General features: G+C 53.3%; 1 protein-coding gene across 1 annotated transcript in view; it reads right to left on the bottom strand.

Moving 5' to 3' along the window:
* LOC147724825 (ranBP-type and C3HC4-type zinc finger-containing protein 1-like) overlaps positions 1-24,653 on the bottom strand; it is a 431,577-nt gene that overhangs the window by 246,942 nt on the left and 159,982 nt on the right. The window contains exon 8 of the mRNA XM_086966324.1: positions 4,535-4,708. Within this exon, the coding sequence (XP_086822450.1) occupies positions 4,535-4,708 (174 nt within the window). The remainder of the gene's footprint in view (positions 1-4,534; positions 4,709-24,653) is intronic.

Below are 24,653 nucleotides of genomic sequence, written 5' to 3'. Positions count from 1 at the left end.
CTTCGTACACTCTCCTCTGAGGGGATGTCATCCCTCTTCGAGCAGAGCCTCGAGAGCCATTGGTTCGAACGGATCTGTTAGAGCCTCTCGACAGAGACCTAACTCGTCCACTCCCAATGTTAAGCTGGCCTGAGAGGGGCCCCAGGGGTCTCCTAGTAACATTCTCGTGCCGGCTTAAGTTGTCCCTAGTTAGCTGGCTAACCACTACTGGACCTTTGTCTGCCTCGTCCCCAGATGTCTCTGGATCCTCATCCTCCTCTTCACCTTCTGCGGAGAGATGGATAAGGTCAGGGTCACCTGCGGTTCCCTCGAGGGGGGGCATATTCCCTTCAGGATGAGAAGGGTCGGTGTTACCCGCCCTCCTAGCATCATAAGTCTCCAAGAGACCAATCAGAAACAGAATGGTAGGGTTTGCACCCTGTTTTAGCTTCCGAGATGTACAGACTTGTCGCATCTCTTGGAAGCTAAGTGCAGCATATATGGACATGACCTGTGGAGGGTCGACTGACACAAGGGGAGACTCAGAGTTTCCTCCTTTGTCTGACATGCTGCTTCTAGTGTGGTGTAAGTGATGCACCTACGTACACTATATGTTTACCTACTGATCCCTTGCTAAGAGTTGTAGCCAAGGTGTGCTAAGCCTTGAGGAGCTACAACAGCTGGTTCAGTAGAACTCAGAGTATTCTAAGCTACGTTATATGTACCTGGAGTACTTATGCGATCTTTCACAAGATATTCTTAGGATACGCGTGGTAAAACAACAGCAAGCTCAAATCCCAACCGCTGCTCACCAATGTGAGAAGTTGGCCCGATATGCAGTGTTCACTATTCTAGTGATCACTATGCATCGGTCCAAACGACCCTTATGGTGGTTGGTTGTAAGTCAACCTTCGACCAGCTATCCTAGTAGCGTGGATACGAGCAGTCTTCGGGCTAAACTCTAGAGGGCGTGTTAAGCCAGCTGTTATACCATCACATACCCCTTGAACACCAAGTGAAAGGACACCACACAAGTGTTATGAAAATAAACAGTATTTTTATTAGAATCACAACAGCCCTGTACTCTTTATGAGGACAGGGTACTAAGCACACAACGAAACTCTTAAGAAAATACTTCAAGTGCACAATCAATACAAGTGCCCGAGGGCACGGAAAGTTTATTGGTCTCGGGCGGACCCGATAAGGCAAGTCGGAAGCGAGGGACTCGGGACCCTTAACTAAGGAGGCTATGCGGGCACCGAAATGCCGAAGTTACCTAGCCCCAAGGGCTGCGGCTGCACAAGTCTTTACAGACGTCGGGAGTCTTCGCTGACGAGCCAGGAGCCGGAAGGAAGGAGTTGCTGGCCGGCGACCAGTGGAAATAGTTCGTAGAGATCCAAGCCTGGATCAGAGATGGATGACACCTGAAAGCAGAGGGGACCAAGTTCGTACTACTAGCCAGTAGTCAGAGGGTACCAGGAGGGCACCGGATGATCGTCACCTCGATTAGGTGAGTGGGCGACGCTAGGCTCTGCAGACTCACGAACCAGGAGGCGTTGTCGGCGACCAGGATGGAGGTGCGAGCTGTCCCACGAAGGTTGATGCTGTCGGCGTCGCTAGGCCCAGGATTGGGGCAACAAGCCTTGGCAAATTTCAGGGTCACGTGGTGGGCCTAAAATGGCGTCTTGAGTGGACCAGGGGGGTCCGGGGTGCTCCTCTCGCAGAAGGGAGCAAAGGCCAATCTGGAGCAACCAGACCAGCAGCGTTGGTTGTCGGGTGTCGTCAAGAAGGTCACAAGCCAGCGGCTAGTGACCAGACAACGTGCTGAACAGCAGAGGGCAGAAGGGCCCCCACGCAGATCGTGGAGACGCTGGGAGGCTGCACTTCGATGCTGGAGCTGCTCAGGGTCGGGGCTTATCGGACCCCAAAGCACTCACCAGAGGATCCCTCGGTGATCGTGCTGGTTAAGAAATCGTGCAGGTCTTGATGATGGCCGGTCCCTCGAGGTCTCGTCGCACCCACAGATCTCAGCTGAGCTGACGATGTGGGTAGAGGTCAGAGGTGCCAGGGAAGCCGGTTCTCGTCGAGCTGGGCAGTCGGATTCCTGAGGAAGGACTTGCAGCAAACCGCAGAGTTCTTAGATGGTGCCTGCGGATGCAGGGTGACTACTCCTTAGCCACAAGGGAGAAATCTTGAGAAGAGTCGAGAGTTCCTTTCGTAGAAAGTATTCTTGATTCAAAGATGATCTATTTTGGAAGGGTCCCCGCTCCTGCCTTTATCCTAAAGAAAGGGGTGGGTACATGACTAGGTCCTGCCCTAGGGGTGGGACCAGGAAGGGGGGTAGTTACACCCCTCTCCCCTGCCGGACTTTCCCCAGGTCAGGGGCTGCGCGCCCCTGGAACTGGTTCCAACCGGCAGATGCGTAGTGAGCACTGGGGTGCCACTCCGCAGTCACCTTCTTGTAAAGCCCTGCCTACCCAGGATACACAAAACCCTGTCTGGGATGGTGCGAACACCGCCCCGGACAGGAAACCCTTTGTCCAACCTCTCCTCGCTGGAAGGACTCCCAGTAGCAGGAGGTCAGACTCGTGTCTGTGGTGGCAGCATCCATTTTGTGGAGCGAGGCTTCAGTTAACTTTAACCGGGGTTCACAGTTACGTACATGTCGTGTCCCTCTAGAAGGGCGGAATGCTAACCCCGTCGCCAGCATTGGTGAGGGGTCAGTATCCCGATTCGTATGACACCTTACTCGACATGTCTTGATAACGCGATACCGAAGTTACTAATATGGTACGCGTGATCATGGAACAGCCATTGGGTCTTGGTTCCGCAAGCTGCAACCGGGCTCGGCTCGTGCCAGAGCCCAATTCACACGATTCCATGCACTCTGCCTTCAGGATTGTCAAGGCCTGCCATAGGAGTGACTGATAGGAACTCGGGTGTCCATTTTAGGGTTAGATATAGGGATACTATACCTAAAGCGACGGGCGAGTACGCCACGTTGCCCCAGCTGTTGCGCAGCCAGTTGTGTCAGATTTAGATGGCCATCCAGGGGTGGCATAATACATGCTTCAGCCTCTGGCAGGCCCTGGGTACACCGATGCCCTGAGTTACAGGGTCTGATAAGGTGGCCCAGTTCCAATTGGGTAATGCACCTAAGGTACACACATCAATTTAGCGAGGGAACAGCTAGGCTGTGGGTCTGATTGGCAGGCCCACAGCCCGAGAAAGTCGTAAACCAGTGAAACAAAAGCAAAAAATCTGGGTGATCATAGGATTGCAGACCCTACTCTCCTACAGTGTGGATTTAAAAATAGCCTACAGCTGTGGTAAATACTTTGCTTCCCTTCTTAGGTTAGGTTGTACGAGAAATTCTTCCTTTTAATTTACCTGTCATAGTGACACAAAATTAGAAATCTTACCTCTGAATAATTGCGCAACAAAAAAAGGGTCTCCCCACAAGGGAACGTTTGATTGGATTGGTACACTAACCTTCATCTGGTGAACCAATCTCATCAATTCTGGTAACTGTAGGTGGCAACGCAAACGCTTTAACAATTTTATTCGCGATTTGATTCCTGTTCTTAGGAACTGAAAAATCTAGAGAAAATGAAACCCCAATTTGCCCTAGTTCTGGATCAATATTTTGTTGGCATATACCTGCTCTTGGGGTTCCAACAGAAACCAATGGACACATTCTCTTTAGAAAACAGTTCCTAATCTGGGTTTTCATTTTTTAATTCAAATACTTCTTTGAAGACCAGTCTGAGTCAAAATAAACTTTCAAGGTTGGTCTTCTTCGAGTGCACAAGACTATATTCAAGCCCTAGGTCTGTGTGAAACCGCAAACCTCTTTTAAGCTAAGATGCTGTTCTTTAAGCTAAACCTCTTTTTGAGATTAGTCTTCAGTGTGAAGTCTAGATTCATTTAAACTCGAGCAGGGTTTAAACTTATTTCAAGTCTGCCCTCTTAAGAATCTGTCTACACTTTGAATCCAAACTCTGTACCTATCTTGTGTTCTCTGGGTTAGAAATTGTGCCTCTAGATTTATATATTGGGAGAAGTCTCTGTCCTTTTCAATGTAGGCTGCTGCTGGATATTTTGTATTTAGCTCTACAAGCTACAGAATCAACATTCTTTGTTTCTTTACTAGGAGATGGACTTCAATTATAACATTTATTAACATTAACGGTTGAGCAAAAAAAAAAAGACTATAGAGGCGCCTCAACAGAGCCTTGATATTCCACTCCAAAGGCTCCATGCCAGACAAAAAGACTTATTTCGAGTATGATGGGCCAATGCTCCTCAGTGAATAGTAAATGGTCTTAATCATTATAGGATTCCGCCTCCCCGTATGAAGTGTTAAGGGCTGACCAAGTTAAGAACAGACCTAATTTGAATGTATATATGATGAGAGACCCAGTTCTACATGTTTCAGATGAACGTATGGAGTCCCTTGCTTTTGCCCATTGGTGGCAGGTAGGTAAAAGAAGGCAGGCAACTTCAAAGAGCAAATTCAAATACATAAAGTAGCTGGGATTATTTTAATTTTTACCTTCTGATATTTTTGGATTCCATCTTTCTCCTGCTGCATTCTCAAACGCTCCCGCTCATCTGGTGTATAACTTTCAGGAATCACGTAGTCACGTGGCCGATCCTGACTGCACATTTCACAGCCCGGCCTGGTTGGTACGTTGATGTATGTGCAAATGGGACATGACCAGCCTACCTGTAAAGACAAAGCAAAGTCTATTTGGATCAGTAATTTCTTAGCTTCTTGTTGAAATGGCGTCATATCTATATTCCATTTTTTTTAAGGATAACTGTAAATCTCTCATAGCTAGGAAACAGTTAAAGTGCTCAACATTTACTGACTAACAACTAACAATAATAATGTAATGCAACTTGCAAGAAAGGCGTGGAACACATTAAACAAGCAGGAGAACAAAGGGCCTGCCATGTGATAGTGTATCAATTCCTTTGCATCATCAGCACAATGTAGTAACAGTATGTGACAGCACACTCAAGTGCTAATACTTAGGAAATCCACACAGCTGCAATTTCCTTTTAACTTGGTTTAGTTCATATCAGGAATGTTTAATACTTTAAGTATGGCACCTTTTAGAACATTGAAGCACAAGTTACTTACCTTCGGTAACAATATATCTGTAAGAAACAGTAGTTAGTATTAGATTCCTTACCTTAGAATAATCCCAGGCGTCAGACTGGATCCTGAAACTTTTGCGTAGCAGTACCCCTGCACGCCGGTAGGGGTCGTCTGCGGCGCAGCGTCCGTCGTCGGCGTTGCCGCCGGGATGACGTCGGAGTACTTAGACGTCAGTTCTTATACACAGCTTTTCCGCACCAGAAACGCAGAGCCATGATAAAAAACAACACTGGTGCCATGAAAACTAGGGCCCTGAAAGGGGGATTACCTTAACCCTAGATATCGGTTCGCAGAACGGGGAGGATGGGTGGGGCGGTAAGGAATCAAATACTAACTACTGTTTCTTACAGATATATTGTTACCGAAGGTAAGTAACTTGTGCATCTGAAAGAAACAGGGTAGTATTAGATTCCTTACCTTAGAATAGATACCCCAGCAATACCAACCCCGGTGGTGGGTCTGCGAACCAATGATTGTGGTTCTGTGGTTCCGTGATTCTGAACCCGTTCAATGAAAGTCGTCGGATATAGGCGATTTTGGTGTCAGCGGACCGCAAATAACGAGTGCGGTATGTAAGAGTGTTTTCGTAATAATCGATCAATGAGAACACTACGTATCCATGGATTTCGTTTGAACCCTCGGGTTCCATTTTGTGTACGGCAGCCATTTTGTGTGGTTGCCCTCAAATAGGCCGATGACTACGGCCGAACGAGTCTCTGGGACACATACACCTTAGCTGACTTCTGAGTGACCTGAACGAACTGACTCCCTTGCCCGAGGCTGACCTCGTTGAGCCAATTCCTTGTTAAGCAGCTGGTCAGATAGAGATCAAAGAGCAGGACATTGCTGAGTTTACGGTACATGCACACACCCTTCTATCTTGCTTCTCATCTACTTTTGTTCCTTCCTTTATGGCTTAATTATTGATTTCAGTTGAGGTCTTTATGATGGGTCCGTCCGGCCTGTTCAAGCAGGAATGTTGGATTTTGCTTGGTCATTTCTGGTGGGCTGGACAACAGAAAGTGGGTTTGTCGTCACACGATATGTTTGAAATGCCACCCTCCAATTGGTTAATTTGTATGTAATTGATGCTAGCCAGGAATGTGATTTTTAGCATAAAAGACGATGCTCTGCTCTATGAATTTGTGCAGTCTCTAGCGAACCAACCGTGTTGTGCTTCGTAGACCTCTGTTCCTGCTTGCAGACAATAAATTTGGTCTTTGACGTCATCAAGAAGTGTCCCGTGTCTCTGTTTGCCAAGGCAAGGTAACTCGAAGACATCGGGCGTTTTCCCTGGCGACGCTGGGTTCTAAAACCCGGTTCTTCATGATCACACTAGAAAGTCCTGGAGAACGGAACGGCCGAAAAAGACATCTCTCCGGATTTGGCTGTCCAGGCAGTAGTGTCTTGCGAACGTGTGCAGCGAGGCCCACGTAGCTGCCTGAGATGTCCTGCAAGGGGACTCCCCGACCCAGGGCAGTTGTAGCCGCCATGGCCCGAGTGGAATGGGCACATAGCCCCACAGGAGGCTCCTTTCTAGCCAGAGAGTAACAAGCCTTAATGCACAAGACGAACCATCGAGAAATGGTCCGTTTGTGCACCGCCCGTCCCTTCCTAGCGCCCACGTAACCAACAAAGAGTTGGTCATCCACCTGGAACTGACGTGTGCGATCCAGATAGAATGAGAGCGCACGTTTTGGGTCCAGACGGTGGAGTCTCTCTTCCTCTTTCGAGGGATGCGGAGGCGGAAAGAAGGTGGGCAAGGTGATGGACTGCCCGATGTGGAAGGCTGTGACCACCTTGGGCAGGAAAGAGGGTCGCGTCCGCAACACAACTTTGTCCGGATGGACAGAAAGGAAAGGAGGTTGAGAAGAAAGAGCCTGGAGAACCTGGCAGAGGTGATGGCAACCAGGAATGCAGTCTTATGGGTAAGAAGATGAAGAGGACAGTTATGAAGTGGCTCGAAGGGAGCGCACATCCGATAAGTCAGAACAAGGTTCAAGTCCCACTGAGGCATAACGAAAGGAACAGGAGGGAACATATGAGTGATGCCCTTCAAAAACCAATTTACAACTGGGGACTTGAACAAAGAGGGCTAATCAGGGAGCCTTAAGAAGGCGGAAATGGCAGAGAGGTAGCCCTTTAGAGTGCCCAGAGCAGAGCCCTGCTGGGCAAGAGAAAGAAGAAAGAGGAGAACCTATGAAAGGGGGGCAGAAAGAGAATCCACAGCCTTTGCTGTGCACCATGCCACAAATTTGTTTCACCTGCAGGCGTATACCGATTTTGTGGAGGGACGCTTGGCTGCCAAAATCACATTACAGACTTCAGGAGGCACGTCAAATAACCTCAACTGCCGCCGCTCAATCTGCACGCATGTAAGTGGAGACTGGACAGGTTCGGGTGGAGGACCGTCCCCTGCTGCTGCGACAGAAGGTCCTCCTGAATAGGCAGATGAATCGGGGGATCGACAGACATGCTGAGTAGCTCGGGATACCAGTATCTTCGTGCCCAGTCCGGAGCCATAAGGATGACTTGGGCTCTGTTGCGTCTGATCTTCTTCAGCACTCTGGGCAGAAGTGGTATAGGCGGAAAGGGGTACAACAGACCGCAGCTCCACTCGCGACGAAAAGTGTCTCCGAGCGAGTGCCGCCTTGGAAATTCCAACGCGCAGAACTGATGGCATTGCGCGTTCTCTTCTGTGGCCAATAGATCTAACCAAGGCTCTCCCCACTGCAGAAAGAGGCCTTGCGCCACGTCAGAGTTCAGACGCCATTAGTGATCCATCATGCACCGGCGGCTGAGTTTGTCCGCCCTGGCGTTCAGGGAACCTGCCAGGTGTTGAACCACCAGGGACATGCCCTGATTTTCCAGCCACTGCCAGAGGCGCAGAGCCTCCTGGCATAGGGTCCACGACCCCACCCTGCCCTGTTTGTTTTTGTTGAAGTACCACATGGCGGTGGTGTTGTCCGTTAACACCTGCACTACACTCCCCGGACAGAGGGGAGCAATGCCTTCAGTGCAAGTCGGATCACCTGCAGCTCCAGAAGACCTCTGACCTCCGCCTCTCCCAGGTGGCCCCCCCAGCCCTGGAGGGACCTGTTTGTCACAACTACGTGCTCCGGTTGGGGTAGGGAGAGGGATCTGCCGCTGACTGCCGCTGACTGCAACTGTCTTGCAGTGCCCTCCGAGATCAAGACAAGGTCGGATAAGTTGCCCTGATGCTGGGCCCACTGAAACTTCAGGTCTCACTGCAGAGTCTGCATCCGCCACCTGGCGTGATGCACCAGAAGGATGCAGGAAGCCATCAGCCCCAGAAGCCGCAGTGTCAACCTGATCGAGACTCGGGATAACTGCTGAAAGATCGGAATCAGAGCCTGAATATCCCAAACCCGCTGTTTGGGAGGATAACCCCGAATTTGCGCTGAGTCTAGAACCGCTCCTTTGAAGGAGCTTCTGAGAGGGGCCCGCCTTCAACAACCTGTCGTCGAGGTAGGGGAAGACTGAAACCCCTAACCTGCGCAGATGAGCTGCGACCACCGCCATCACTTTCGTGAACACCCGTGGGGCGTTGGTAAGGGCAAAGGGGAGCACGGTAAAGTGAAAGTGCTTGTGGCCAACTGTGAACTGCAGGTAGCGCCGATGGGCCGGCAGGACGGGAATGTGAAAATATGCGTCCTGCAAGTCCAACGCTACCTTCCAGTCTCCCGGGTCCAGGGCAGCTAAGACCTGAGCCAAAGTCAGCATCTTGAACTTCTCCTTCTGGAGGAAACCGTTGACGTTCCTTAGGTCCAAGATAGGGCGTAGGCCCCCTTTGCCCTTCTTGGGAACCAGAAAGTAGTGAGTGTAACAACCACGTCCTACTTCTGGCCCAGGAACACGCTTGATGGCCCCCTTGGCCAAGAGGGCCGAAACTTCCTCTTGCAGAAGTTGCAAGTGATCCCCCGACACGCAGTGGTACTGCGGTGGCATGGCTGGAGGGGTCGCCTCGAAGTGGAGGAAATAGCCCCTTCGGACGATTTGCAGCACTCGCCTGTCCGATGTGATGGTGCTCCAGTGGAGGAAGTGATGACGAACCCTGCCCCCCACTGGCATTAAATGGGCCTGAAAGCTCGGACTAGGAAGGCTTTGAGGCGGATGCTGCGGGGTGGATGTGGACTGGCCGCGCCATTGTCACCTGTTACTGCCGCAATTGTAACCACGTCCGCCACCGCGCTGAATGTTAGTCTGCGGCCCGTGGCTGGCAAGACGTGTGGGAGCACCCCTTCCCTGGCCACGAAAGGAGCGCTGGACAGAAGATTGCGGACGCGGGGCCGACAGGCTCAAGGACTTGGCCGTAGCCCTGGAGTCCTTGAAGCGTTCCAGCGCATGATGAACAAGTTACTTACCTTTGGTAACGATATATCTGTAAGAAACCAATCAATCAATCAATCAATAGACATTTATAGAGCGCTCTACTTACCCGGAGGGTCTCAAGGCGCTGGGGGGGGGGGTGGGGGGCTTGGGGGGTGCTGCTACTACCCGAACAGCCAGGTCTTGAGCTTCTTCCTGAAGGCGAGGTGGTCTTGGGTCAGGCGCAGGTCGGGAGGGAGGGAGGGAGTTCCAGGTCTTGGCGGCCAGGTAGGAGAAGGACCTTCCTCCTGTTGTCGTTCTTCGGATGCGGGGGACGGCGGCGAGGGCGTGACTGGCTGATCGGAGGTGTCGTTTGGGAGCGTAGAAGTTGATGCGGTTGTTGAGGTAGCTCGGGCCTTGATCGTGAAGAGCTTTGTGTGCGTGGGTAAGGAGACGGAAGGTGATTCTCTTGTTGACCGGGAGCCAGTGCAGGTCTCTTAGGTGTCCGGAGATGTGGCTGTGTCGTGGGATGTCGAGGATGAGTCTGGCTGAGGCGTTCTGGATCCGTTGGAGTCTCTTCTGGAGCTTGGCGGTGGTTCCGGCGTAGAGGGCGTTGCCGTAGTCCAGTCGGCTGGTGACGAGTGCCTGGGTGACAGTCTTCCTGGTCTCGGTGGGGATCCACCGGAAGATCCTCCGTAGCATGCGCAGGATGTTGAAGCATGACGAGGAGACGGCGTTGACTTGCTTGGTCATGGAGAGGGAGGAGTCCAGGATGAAGCCCAGGTTGCGTGCGTGGTCTGTCGGTTTGGGTGCGGTTCCCAGGGCGGGGGGCCACCAGGAGTCGTCCCAGGCGGAGGGCGAGGATCCCAGGATGAGGACTTCCGTCTTGTCCGAGTTCAGCTTCAGGCGGCTGGTCGACACCCACTCGGCTACCTCTTTCATTCCTTCGTGAAGGTTGGCTCTGGCGGCGGCGGCGGCGGGGTCGTTGGTCAGGGAGAGGATCAGCTGGGTATCGTCGGCGTAGGAGATGATGTTGAGGTTGTGTTGGCGTGCGATGGCCGCGAGGGGGCTCATGTAGACGTTGAAGAGGGTTGGGCTCAGCGAGGATCCTTGAGGGACGCCGCAGATGACTTCGGTGGCCTCTGACTTGTACGGTGGTAGACGGACTCTCTGTGTTCTTCCGTCGAGGAAGAAGATGATCCATTCCAGTGCCTTCTCCTGGATTCCGACGTTGCTGAGGGGCTGCACTAGGGTGCGGTGGCAGACGGTGTCGAAGGCCGCGGAGAGGTCTAGGAGGATGAGGGCAGCTGTTTCTCCGTTGTCCATCAGGGTTCGGATGTCATCGGTGGCAGCGATGAGGGCGGTCTCGGTGCTGTGGTTGGCTCGGAAGCCAGACTGTGAGGGGTCAAGGGATCCGTTCGTCTCGAGGAAGGCGGCCAGTTGCTTGTTGACGGTCTTCTCGATGACTTTGGCCGGAAACGGGAGCAGCGAGATGGGGCGGTAATTCTTGAGTTCGGTGGGGTCCGCTGTTGGTTTCTTGAGTAGAGCGCTGAGTTCGGCGTGCTTCCAGCTCTCAGGGAAGGTGGCGGTGGTGAAGGAGGTGTTGATGATGTCCCGCAGGTGGGGTGCGATGACAGCGTCGGCCTTGTTGAAGACGTGGTGAGGGCAGGGGTCGGTCGGAGATCCGGAGTGGATGGAGTTCATCATGCGGACGGTGTCTTCGGTGCTGATCGGAGTCCAGGCGCGGAGGGTGGTGGTGGGGGGCGGTGGTTCGGTCGTGTCGGACGTGGCGTTCGTCGGTTGGGTGTTGAAGCTGTTGTGTATGTCCGCAATCTTGTTGTGGAAGTAGGAGGCGAGGGAGTTGCAGAGTTCTTGCGATGGGGTGATGTCGTTGTTTCCGGCGTTGGGGTTGGAGAGCTCTTTCACGATGTTGAAGAGTTCCTTGCTGTTGTGTGCGTTGTTGTCCAGCCGGTCCTTGAATGCAGTTTTCTTGGTGTCGCGGATCAGTTGGTGGTGCTTCCGGGTGGCAAGTTTGAGGGTGGTCATGTTGTCCGGTGTTGGCTCCCTTCTCCAGGCTTTCTCAAGGGCTCGGCAGTTCTTCTTGGAGCTCTTGAGTTCGTCGGTGAACCATGGGGCCTTCTTGCTGCCGGGTCTGCTGGGCGGGGTCCTCAGTGGGGCGAGTTCGTCCGCGCAGTTGCTGATCCACTTCGTGAGGTTGTCGGCGGCCTGGCTGGGGTTCGCTGAGCTGGCGGGAGGGTGCTGGCTCAGGGAAGCGGCGAGCTGGTCGGCTGTGATCTTGCTCCAGCTTCTGCGGGCGACCTGTTGCTGGTGGTGGTGGATCGTCGTTCTTCTGATGGTGAAGTGGACGCAGCTGTGGTCCGTCCAGTGGAGTCCTGTGGCGTGGCTGAAGGCGATGTCTTTGCTGGATGAGAAGACGGCGTCGAGTGTGTGTCCGGCGAGGTGGGTGGGGGTGGTCACTAGCTGCTTGAGTCCGAGGTTGGCGAGGTTGTCGAGCAGGGTGGTGGTGTTGCGGTCGTGGTTGTTCTCCAGGTGGAAGTTGAGGTCCCCCAGGAGGATGTAGTCAGCGGAGGGGAGGGCATGCGGGCTGACGAAGTCGGCGATGTCCTCGCTGAATTGTGTGCGTGGTCCCGGGGGTCGGTAGATCAGGGTGCCTCTGAGGGTGGTCTTCGGGTCGGTGTGGATCTGGAAGTGTAGGTGTTCGGCGGTAGTCAGGATGTCGTCGATGTAGGTCGTGATGCGGATGGTGTCCCTGTGGATGATGGCGATGCCTCCTCCTATCTGGTTGGCGGTGCGGTCCCTCCGGGTGATCTTGTAGCCCTCTGGGATGGCGATGGCGATGTCGGGCGCTGAATAGGCGTTCATCCAGGTCTCCGTGAGGAAGGCAACGTCAGGAGCTGTGGTGTCGATGAGGTTCCAGAGTTCGATGGCGTGTCTGTGGACTGAGCGGGTGTTGAGCAGGATGCACTTGAGGTGGTTGCTGCTGGTGTTCGTCTTGGCGGGTGCTGGTGCGAGGCAGGTCCGGATGCAGGTGAACTTGCAGGCGGTGCAGCAGAAGGGTCCGTGGGAGCGTCTCGGGGTGACACGGTAGCATCCCGGGACTCGTCCGTCGTTGAGTGCGATGAGGGTGGCGGCATCGTACGTCCAGCGGGTGGGCTGGGATCTGCGGGGGCCAGGGGTCCTGGCACTGGGCGCGGTCCAGGCACGGACGGGCGCAAACGGGCTTACCTTTGGCGCACCTTCGGCGCTCAGTCGGCGCTCCCGCTGCGCGCGTCCGCTGCACGGTCGCTGAGGGGGCGTCATAAGAAGGGAGCCCGGAGGGCGGGTCAGCTGGGAGGCGGGGAGCGCGTGGTCCTATCGGCAGGCGGGGGGGCGGGGTGGCGGCAAAAACCGGATTGAAAATCGAGGCGGGCGGCCCTGCGGCGGCTGGGGCGCCGGGCTGGATTGGCGTCAGCAGGCAGCAGGCAGGCAGCAGGTAGGAGGCAGGCAGCAGGCGGGGAGCGTGGTGGCAACCAGGCCGAGGGCACAGTGGTCGCTACTGATCCGGGGTCGGGGTCCCCTTAAGAAGGGAGCCGGGAGGGCGGGTCAGCTGGGAGGCGGGGAGCGCGTGGTCCTATCGGCAGCCGGGGGGGGGGTGGGGTCGCGGCAAAAACCGGCGCGAAAATCGAGGCGGGCGGCCCTGCGGCGGCTGGGGCGCCGGGCTGGATCGGCGATCGAGGCGGGCGGCCCTGCGGCGGCTGGGGCGCCGGGCTGGATTGGCGTCAGCAGGCAGGCAGCAGGTAGGAGGCAGGCAGCAGGCGGGGAGCGTGGGGGCAACCAGGCCGAGGGCACAGTGGTCGCTCAGTACAGTAGTTAGTATTAGATTCCTTACCTTAGAATATCCCCAGCGTCAGTCTGGATCCGGAAACTTTTGCGTAGCAGTACCCTTGCGCGTCGGTAGGCGTCGTCTGCGTCTCCGCGTCCGTCGTCGGTGCCGGGATGACTTCGCCGGAGTACTTAGACGCCGCCCTCGCGCGCGGACGTCAGTTCTTAGCCACAGCTTTTCCGCGCCAAAAACGCAGAGCCATGTAAAAAACCAACACTGGTGCCATTGAAACTAGGGGATGACCTTAACCCTAGATATCGGTTCGCAGAACGGGGAGGATGGGTGGGGCGGTAAGGAATCTAATACTAACTACTGTTTCTTACAGATATATTGTTACAGAAGGTAAGTAAGAAATGCGTTACTTACCTGTAACTGCAGTTATCCAGTATTGGTGTCTTTCATAGATTCACATGCCTGAATCATTCCCCGTCGTCGAGACGGGAGTCTCCGGTACATAGAAAAGTAATGTCCTATAGACATATACAGAGAGAAGTAGGCCTAAGGGCCTCACTTTAGTAGCCTATGTCCTTTTGTAAAAAGGACCAAACTCTAGAAGAGAGCCAATCAGCTAACACCTCCCTTTAGAACCTTCCTGTCAGGAGCCTCAGTCTCTCAGATTTTCATACGCACCCAGCTAAGTAGGCGTAGCACTGTTTGAGAGATAGGTGAGTCCTTCCAAGGGATGCGGAAGGGTTGCATGTGAATCTATGAAAGACACCAATGTCACAGGTAAGTAACGCATTTCTTATCCAGTATTATGGGTATCTTTCATAGATTCACATGCCTGAATCAGAGTAGCAAGCAATACCTTGTGCACATTTCTGATGGAGCATCATACACCAGTCATTAGATAATACATATCATGCGACTATGAACCATCAATAGACATTAACCAGAAGCAGTAACAGAGAAATGTGCATACCAGCAAAGGATGGAGGGATGGAGGAAGGCTCACCTTACTGGAATAGATGGCGTAACACTGCTTGTCCCACTGCTGCATCCTTCATCAGCTCTGTATCCAGGCAGTATTGCCTGGTGAAGGTATGCGGCGACTTCCATGTTGCCGCCCTGCAGATGTCAATAACTGGCACTCCTGAAAATCGTGCCATAATCGACATGGCTCTTGTAGAGTGTGCCCTGATTTTAGAGCTCAATGGCGGCTCTGTCGTGCAGAAGGCAATTGCCGAAGAGATCCATCTGGAGATGGTTTGTTTGGTAAGCGGTAGACCCTTCCTAGGTCTACTGAAAGCTATGAAGAGTTGGTTAGATTTTCTGAAATGTTTGGTTTTATCAATATAAAATTTGAGACATCTCTTAAGGTCCAATGAGTGAAGCGTTCGCTCAGCTGCGGTCCTGGGATTTGGAAAGAATGATCTGAGAATCACAGGCTCATTTAAGTGGAAGTCCGACGGGACCTTAGGAATAAACTTAGGATTGGTCCTTAAAATGACTCTGTCATACCTAAACTGCAGAAAGGGGTCCTGGATGTAAAGAGCCTGCAGTTCACTGACCCTCCTTTGCGATGTAAGCGCCAGGAGGAGAGCCGTCTTCCACAAAATGTATTTAAAGTCTGCCCTGTGAATGGGTTCAAAAGGGTGTTTCATCAGTTGGTTGAGAACCACATTTAGATGCCATGTTGGAGGGACCATCCGTGGTTGAGGAAAAGATCTATAGAGACCTTTAAGGAATTGCTTTATCAGTCCACTAGACCAGAGAAAGGGCTCTTTAGGTGTTCTTTTAAACCGTGATATCGCCTCCAAATGTACCTTTATGGAGGAGTGGGCCAGGCCCGAATGCGCCAGATGGAGCAAGTAGGGTAATATTTGTTCTGGAGAGGTGGCGAAGGGACGTAGACCTTTATCTGCACACCAGATGCAGAAGCGTTTCCACTTCAGGGAATAAGTCTTGTTAGTGCTGCCCGCTCGTGCCCTGGCTTGGATATCTTTACAATCCTGCGGGATGTTTATTTTGCTGAATTCTCTATACTCCGGAGCCAAGCCGATAACCTGAGAGATTTCAGATCCGGAAGTTAAATCTGCTTGTTGCTCATCGTGAGCAGAGATGGATGCTGACGTAGATGGATCGGCGGCTGTAGTGAGAGGCGATGAAGGTTTGTGAACCAATATTGCCTCGGCCAGAATGGAGCTATCAGAATTAAAGTGCAAGGCTCCGCCTTCATCTTTCTGAGGGTTCTGGGAATCTTTGGAAATGGCGGAAATGCATACGCAAAGACGTTGCGCCATGCGATGGAAAATGCATTCCTGAGAGACCCTGATTGAGGATGCCAACTTGCGAAGCTTTGGCATTTGGTGTTTTCCTCGGTCGCAAATAGGTCGATTTGCGGCGTTCCCCACCTTGAGAAGACCTGAACGGTGGTCGCCATGTCTAGCTCCCATTCGTGTGATGAAGACCTCTGTCTGCTTAGGGCGTCTGCGATGACATTGTCCTTGCCTGGGACGTACTCCACCCTCAACGAGACGTTGTGGAGAATGAGCCAATTCCAGATCTTCTGCGATTCGCAAGAGAGTGTTAGCGAACGCGTCCCTCCCTGTTTGTTAAGGTAGTGCATAGTCGTAGTGTTGTCGGTCCTGACGAGCACTAGGGAATTCTTGATCCTTGGCAAGAAGGACTGCAAGGCTAGGAAGACTGCCCTCAGCTCCAGCAGGTTGATATGGAGCTGCTTCTCCTGTTCTGACCATCTGCCACTGATCGGTAATTCCTGCAGGACTGCTTCCCAACCCTCCAGTGAAGCGTCTGTTGTAATGACATGGGGAGCTGCAGGAACGGCAACCCTTGCGAGAGGTTCTTGAGCGACCTCCACCACTGCAATGCCTTGATGATTTGCTTTGTGATCTTTATGCGGTTGAACGATCCCGTGCATTGCGTCCACTGTTCGGACAAGGCTTTTTGGAGTGGACGCATCCCTAGCCGGCAGTGCGGTATGAGCAGGATACACGAGGACATCAAATCCCTCTTGGGAATGAAGGTCCGGACTGGTAAAGTCTTCTTCCAAGCCACTGATGCGGCCAGAGAGACAAGCTTGCGTTTTCTCTCCTGAGATGGGAACGCCTTCGAAGCTTTTGTGTCTAGTGTTGCTCCGAGGAAGGTAATGACCCGAGAGGGACGTAGGGTGGATTTTCCTTGATTGAGTGTAAGACCCAAGTGCTTGAAGAGATTTAGACAGGCGTTGAAGGATTTGGTCGTGCCTGACAAGGATGGTCCCTTCACCAGCCAGTCGTCCAAATACGGGAAGACTTGATGCCCATGCTGTCTGAGGAATGCTGCCACCGGGGAAAGACACTTGGTGAAGATCCGGGGCGCAGACTTGAGGCCAAAAGGGAGGACACGGAACTGATAGTGTTGGCCCGCCACTGCAAATCTTAGGAATTTCCTGTGATTTTTGTGGATTGGGACGTGAAAGTATGCGTCCTGCAGGTCCAAAGACGTCATGAAATCTCCCTCCTCCAGGAGGCTTAAGATCTACTGAATCGTGACCATGCGGAACAATTGCTTCTTTAAGAATGCGTTGAGCGCCCTGAGGTCTAGAATGGGCCTTCATTTCTTTTCCTTCTTTTGAATGAGGAAGAAGCGGGAGTAAAATCCTCTCCCCTTGTGAGCTGACTGTACTCGCTCTATTCCCCCTTTTCGTAGCATTATAGAGATTTCTTGAAGAAGCAATCGCAGGTTTTTGTAAGGCATAGGGAGAGGAGGGGTTGTTGGAGGAATAATTTCAAATTCTAGGGAATGTCCAAATTGAATTAACTGCAGGACCCACCGGTCCGTTGTTATTCTCCTACAGTTGCTGAGGAAATGGGTCAGTTTTCCTCCAATTTTCAAAGAAGGAGATGAGGGATGGACTGGCTGTATTAATAGGTCATTGCCGTCCGCCAGCGGGCTTTCGTTAGTCCTTTCCCCTAAAGTTGGACTTTCCAAAAGAGGACTGCCTGCCCTGTTGGCGCGGCTGGTATTGTGACTTGCCGTGGCTATAAGAATATGAGGATCTATTTTGATAATTGCCTCTGTAAGAGGATTGTCCTCTGCCTTTGTTCCCTCGAAAGGACTGGTTTTTAAATTGCAGCGTGCCGAGTGCTCTCGCTGTATTCGGGTCTTTCTTTGTTTGTAGCGCTTCATCAATCTTGGCGCCAAACAGTTGTTGCCCATCGTATGGCATGTCCAGGACCTTAGACTGTACCTTCTGTCTGAATGAGGTAGACTTGAGCCATCCCTGCCTTCGCAATACAGCTGCCCCTGCTAGTTGTCTGAAACCAGTCTTTGCAACATCCAGAGCACAGTCTATTAATTAAGAGGCCGAAGACTGACCTTCTAGAAGCAGAGATTGAACCTCCTCTTTCGTGTCGTCTAGCAGTTCAGACAAGTACGGAGCAATGTCTGCCCATAATTGTCCATTATATCTTCCTAGCAGTGCAATTGAATTCGCCGCCTTTACTGCCATTGCCAATGTGGTGGAGAATCGTTTTCCGATATTGTCCAGCTTCCTGCCCTCCTTATCTGGTGGGGCTGTTAACGGCGAGGAGGGATTTCTGGAATTTTTCTGTGCCGCCTGTGTAACCACAGAGTCTGGCTTGGGGTGCCCTGTAAGGCAGGCTGGCGCCGATGCTGGGGCCTTGTATTTTTTGTCCAGTCTTGGAACTAGCGCTGAAACTGAGGCTGGTGTCTGCATCAGCTGCAGACCCTCTTTCCATATGTATTCAATGATGGGAATTGATCTGGTTGTTTTCCTAAGTGGTTCCTTAAAATCAAAAATGAAACAATCTGTTTCCTGAGACTCCATTGTTTTGTGGAACCTTTTGGCCGCTCTTTCCATCAGATTGTGGAACCCTCCTATGTCCGCCGGTGGTGAACCTGATGTTGCGGGCTCTGGGGACGCTGGTGAAGAAATTATGTAATCATCTCCGTCCTCATGATTGGAAGGGTCATCTTGGATTTCCCCCTCTTCCTGCTGTTCTTCCTCATCTTCAGATGATGGAGGATCTTGTACTTGATCCCTCTCCTGATGAAGCACCAATGGTGGTGGTCTGGGCCGTGGAGACGTAGCCGTCTTTGCCGTTGGAGGAGCCTGTCTAGCCGCTGGAGCCGAGGATTCAGGGAATCGTTGTTTATAGTCCTGTATTAAAAATCTCAAATCAGACACTATAGACGCTGGTAAGCATACCATGGGCGTAATTTGAGTCTGAACCTGTGCCTGGACATTATGCTCTTGTGTAATTTCAGCATCATTGTCATCCTCATCCGTATTTTGGCACTTGACCACTAGATGAGATGGGCTGGTAGCCTGGTTGCTATCCTCCTCATCCGACTCCTCATCTTGTAATAGACAAGCTGGAGGCAATCCTTGTACTCTACTTCGGGATGTTAACTCTGGTGTAATTGCCTTTTTTGAGCTTTTGACCCTCAAAGAAGCGGGTTGTAACTCAGCTGCCGCTGTCATCAAAGGCGTCGTCGACGGTAGGGTCTTGGATGACCTGTCATCTACAGAGTGTAGTACTTGTGTCTGTCCCATCGACGGTGGAATCGTCGTTGACTGTTTCCATTGAGGCGTCGACGTTGACTTAGTCGACAGCGTGGCTGACGACGGTATGTTAATTGTCGTTGTTGCCTTAGTCGTCGATGTCTTCGTCGACTTCGCCGACGATACCCTAGTCGACGATACCCTAGTCGACGATAGCCCCGTCAACAGTGTCACCGTCGACGGCACCTTCCTCGTCATCGACTCCTTCGTCCTCGGTATGCTCGCCAACGATGATCTCGTGGACGGCAAAGACGTCGACAGCGCAGGTCTCGTCGTTGACACTAGCGTCGACGCTGAAGTCGTCGATGACTATTTCTTTATGATAATAATCGACGACAAAGGCTTACCCGCCGTCGATGATGGTGTAGTCGTGGTCAATGAAGAAAACGCCGACGATGCCGTCGTCGTCGATACCGTCGTCGATGTAGAGACGTAGACGGGACACAGCCTTCTTTTGCGACGATGAAGGAGTCAACGAGGTTGTCGTCGACGATGGTAGAGGCTTTTTGAAGGAGTGAACCTCCTTGTCAGACGCTGATGACTTGGCCTCTGAAGACTTCTTTGCAGTCTTCTTTGGAGGAGCGTCTGTAGGGCTAGGGGAAGTCACCGCTGGCCTCTTTAAAGACAGTTTTGAGGAAACTGAAGAAAACCCATCTTCCTCTGAAGATTCCAGATTATCTCTGGTCTTGAGCCTGTTCAGCCAGAGTAAAAATCGTCCTTCTCTGTCCTTCAGCATTTTTGTAGAGAAAGTTCTACAAATTTTACAGTCTTTTGCTGAATTGTCCGGATACAGGCAATACAAGCATGTCTTGGGCTGGTCCTCAATATGTAACCTCTTTTTTCCACAAGAAGTACACGCTCTGAAGAGACCCTTCTTCTTCCGAGTATCAGCCATAATCAGTCGTGAAGTAAAGAATTCCAAATCTGAAGAAATTAGCTATAATAAGGAAACCTGAGGAGAACTCAGGTGGCGACTCCCTTAGCACAACGTGCGGTAGAAAATCTGAGAGACTGAGGCTCCTGACAGGAAGGTTCTAGAGGGAGGTGTTAGCTGATTAACTCTCTTCTAGAGTTTGGTCCTTTTTTACAAAAGGACATAGATAGGCTACTAAGGTGAGGCCCTTAGGCCTACTTCTCTCTATATAGGTCTATAGGACATTACTTTTCTATGTACCGGAGACTCCCGTCTCGACGACGGGGAATGATTCAGGCATGTGAATCTATGAAAGACACCCATAATACTGGATAACTTGTTCATCTGAAAGAAACAGGTTAGTATTAGATTCCTTACCTTAGAATAGATACCCCAGCAATACCAACCCCGGTGGAGGGTCTGCGAACCAATGATCACACCAGAAAGTCCTGGAGAACGGAACTACCGAAAAAGCCATCTCTCCGGATTTGGCTTGTCCAGGCAGTAGTGTCTTGTGAACGTGTGCAGCGAGGCCCACGTAGCTGCCTGACAGATGTCCTGCAAAGGGACTCCCCAGCCAAGGGCAGTGGTAGCCGCCGTGGCCTGAGTGGAATGGGGCCCTCAGCCCAACAGGAGGCTCCTTCTTAGTCAAGGAGTAGCATGCCTTGATACACAAGACGACCCACCGAGAGATGGTCCACTTGTGCACCGCCTATCACTTCTTAGCGCCCACGTAACCAACAGAATTGGTCATCCACCCGGAAATGGCGTGTGCGATCTAGATAGAATGAAAGCGCACGTTTTGGGTCCAGATGGTGGAACCGCTCTTACTCTTTTGAGGGATGCGGTGGCGGAAAGAAGGTGGGCCAGATGATAAGACTGCCCGATGTGGAAGGCTGTGTCAACCTTGGGCAGGAAAGAGGGTCTAGCCCGCAACACAAGCTTGTTCGCATGGACAGAAAGGAAAGGAGGTTTGGATGAAAGAGACTGGAGCTCACTCACTCTCCTGGCAGGGGTGATGGCAACCAGGAAAGCAGTCTTCAGAGTAAGAAGGCGGAGAGGACAGTTGTGAAGTGGCTCAAAGGGAGCGCACATCAGATAGGTAAGAACAAGGTTCAAGTCCAACTGAAGCATCACAAACGGAACAGGGGGAAACGTGTGTGATGCCTTTCAGAAACCGAGTTACAATGGGGGACTTGAACAAAGACAGTTGATCAGGAAGCCTTAGAAAGGCTGAAAGGGCAGAAAGGTAGCCCTTGATAGTGCCCAGAGCTGAGCCCTGCTGGGCAAGAGATAGAAGGAAGAGAGGAACCTCAGAAAGAGGGGCAGAGAGTGGATCCACAGCCTTTGCTGTGCACCATGCCACAAATCTGTTCCACCTGCAGGCGTATACCGACTTTGTGGAGGGACGCCTGGCTGCCAGTATTACAATACAGACTTCAGGAGGTAAGTAAAATGGCCTCAACTGTCGCCGCCCAATGTCCAAGCATGGAGGTGGAGACGGGACCGGTTCAGGTAGAGGACCGTCCCCTGCTGCTGCGACAGAAGGTCCTCCTGAAGAGGCAGACTAACTGGGGATCGACTGACATACTGAGTTGCTCGGGATACCAGTACCTTCGTGCCCAGTCCAGAGCCACAAGGATGACTTGGGCCCTGTTGCGTTTGATCTTCTTCAGCACTCTGGGCAGAAGTGGTATAGGCGGAAAGGCGTACAACAGACCGCAACTCCACTCGCGACGAAAAGCGTCTCCGAGCGAGTGCCTCCTTGGAAATTCCAATGCGCAGAACTGATGATATTGCGTGTTCTCTTCGGTGGCAAATAGATCTAACCAAGGCTCTCCCCACTGCAGAAAGAGACCATGCGCCACGTCTGAGTTCAGACGCCATTCGTGATCCATCATGCACAGTCGGCTGAGTTTGGCCGCCCTGGCGTTCAGAGAACCTGCCAGGTGTTGAACCACTAGGGTCACGCCCTGATGTTCCAGCTACTGCCAGAGGCGCAGAGCCTCCTGGCAGAGGGTGCACGACCCCACCCCGCCCTGTTTGTTGCAGTGCCACATGGCGGTCGTGTTGTCCGTGAACACCTGCACTGCACTCCCCCGGACAGAGGGGAGGAATGCCTTCAGTGCTAGACGAATCGCCCGCAGCTCCAAAAGGTTGATATGGAGACGGGACTCCGCCGGAGACCAGAGGCCTCTGATCTCCGCCTCTCCCATGTGGCCACCCCAGCCCTGGAGGGACGCGTCCGTCACAACCACGTGCTCCGGCTGGGGAAGGGAGAGGGATCTGTCGCTAACCCAATGGGATCTGCCGCTGACCCATTCGCAGTCCGTGAGCCACCACTGCAGCTTTCTCGCAGTGCCCTCCGAGATGAGGACATGGTCGGACAGGTTGCCCTGATGCTGGGCCCACTGAAACTTCAGGTCCCACTGCAGAGACCGCATCCGCCATCGGGCGTGATGCACCAGAAGGATGCAGGAGGCCATCAGCCCCAGAAGCCGCAGCGTCAACCTGACCAAGACGCGGGATAAAGGCTGAAAGATCGGAATCAGAGCCTGAATATCCCAAACCCGCTGTTCGGGAGGATAAACCCGAAACTGCGCTGAGTAGAGAACCGCTCCGATGAATAGGAGCTTCTGGGAGGGGCACAGGTGTGCCTTCGGCACATTGATAGAGAACCCCAGCTGGTGCAGGAGGTCTGCCGTCGCCTGGAGGTGGCTGAGGACTGTCTGGGGCGAGCCCGCCTTCAACAACCAGTCGTCTAGGTAGGGGAAGACTGAAACCCCTAACCTGCGCAGATGAGCTGCGACCACCGCCATCACCTTCGTGAACACCCGTGGGGCGCTGGTAAGGCCGAAGGGGAGAACGGTAAACTGAAAGTGCTCGTGGCCTACCGTGAACCGCAGGTAGAGCCGGTGGGCCGGCAGGACGGGAATGTGGAAATATGCGTCCTGCAAGTCCAACGCTACTATCCAGTCTCCTGGGTCCAGGGCAGCTAAGACCTTAGCCAGTGTCAGCATTTTCAACTTCTCCTTCCAGAGGAAGCTGTTGACTTTCCGTAGATCCAAGATAGGGCGTAGGCCCTCTTTGCCCTTCTTGGGTACCAGAAAGTACGCAACCACACCCTACTTCTGGCCCAGGAACGCGCTCGATGGCCCCCTTGGCCAAGAGGGCCGCAACTTCCTCCTGCAAAAGTCGCAAGTGATCCCCGACACGTGGTGGTATTGCGGTGGCATGGCTGGAGGGGTCGCCTCGAAGGGGAGGGAGTAGCCCCTTCGGACGATTTGCAGCACCGAAGTGTCCGAAGTGACAGTGCGCCAGTGGAAGTGGTGATGGTGATCCCTGCCTCCCACTGGCGTCACGTGGGCCTGAGAGCACGGACTAGGAGGCTTTAGAGGCAGATGCTGCGGGGGAAGGTGTGAACTGACCTCGCCGTTGTCCCCGACCGCCGCCACAGCGGTTTCCACGGCCGCCACCGCGTTGGAAATTAGTATGCGGTGCGTGGCTGGCGCAAGTGTGGGGGCGCCCCTTCCTTGGCTACGAAAGGAACAAAAGGCACCCGTTTGCTGGCGTGGGGCCGAGAGGACCAAGGACTTGGCCGTAGCCCTGGAGTCCTTAAAGCGCTCAAGTGCATGGTCTGCCTTGTGGCCAAAGAGGCGACTGTCATCAAACGGCATGTCCATGAGTGTATTCTGGACATCGGCCGAAAAGTTGGGGACCTCAACAAGGCGTGATGACGAATCGCCACCGTCGTTGCCATCGCTCTGCCCAGTGAGTCGGTGGTATCCAGCCCACACCGGATGGAAAAACGTGCCGCGTCTCGACCCTCCGCAAGGGCTTGGGTGAGTTTAGCCCTGACCTCCGTCGGGCATTCTGGCAGCACGCCTGCGACCGTGTCCCACAGAGAGTGGGTGTAGCGGTCCAAGAGGCATGCGGTGTTGGAAGACCGCAGTCCCAAACTCAGGGAGGAGAATACCTTCTTGCCGCATTGCTTGTACCTCTTGGATTCCCGATCGGGCGGAGCAGTCGGGAATGCGGTCTGGGAGTTGGGGGCCTGGATGACCAGGCTCTCGGTGGTGGGATGGGTGGACAGGAAACAAGGGTCGCCCGGGGCCGGGCGGTGGCGTCTGGCCACGTTCCTATCTACAGGCGGACCTGTAGCGGACCTGGACCAAGTGCCCAAAAGAACGTCAGTCAAGGCCTCATTAAACGGCAGCAGAGGCTCAGCCGAGCTTGACTGCGGTTTAAGGACCTCAGTGAGGAGGTTAGTCCTCACGGCCGCGACGGGGAGCTCAAGGCCCAAGGCCCTGGCCGCCCGAGTCAACACCACACTGTAGGAGGCAAGACAAAACCAGTGTCCGGCGAAGTGACCAGACCACTGGCATCCCCAAGTTCACCTGTCCCTTCCTGCTGGGATTGACAATCACGTGTCAGAGGGTCCTCAGACCCCTCCCAATACACCGCATCACCCATCTCCTGATAATCAGGGTTGTCAAAGGATGGGGCCGGTTCGTTGAAGTAAAAATCTCTAATCAGCGTCGGATATGGTCCCGGAACCGGATCGAGGAAGGTATCGGGGACGGCGTCGCCCAAAGGCGGTACCGGAAGTGACACCCTAGGCATCGGCGCCGGTGAGGTCGTCAGGTCAACCCGTGTCGATCCGGAAGCGGATCCAGCGGGGCCGGGCCCGAAGGCGTCGGCGGCGTCAGGCCGAAGCACCCACCGGCGTCGGGGCCAAAGCACCCGACCTGCTGGGGCCCCCCAGACGGGTCCGATGGGCCCGAAGGCGCCGCAGAGCCCGTCGGAGGAGAGAGCGACCTCATGGCCATGAGGAAACGCTCGATCTCCTCCG

Source organism: Lissotriton vulgaris, chromosome 4_1 (genome assembly GCF_964263255.1).
Source record: "Lissotriton vulgaris chromosome 4_1, aLisVul1.2, whole genome shotgun sequence".
Taxonomy (NCBI): Eukaryota; Metazoa; Chordata; class Amphibia; order Caudata; family Salamandridae; genus Lissotriton; species Lissotriton vulgaris.
The sequence above is the reverse complement of the archived record's forward strand: the minus strand, read 5'-3'. Positions and strand labels throughout refer to the sequence as shown.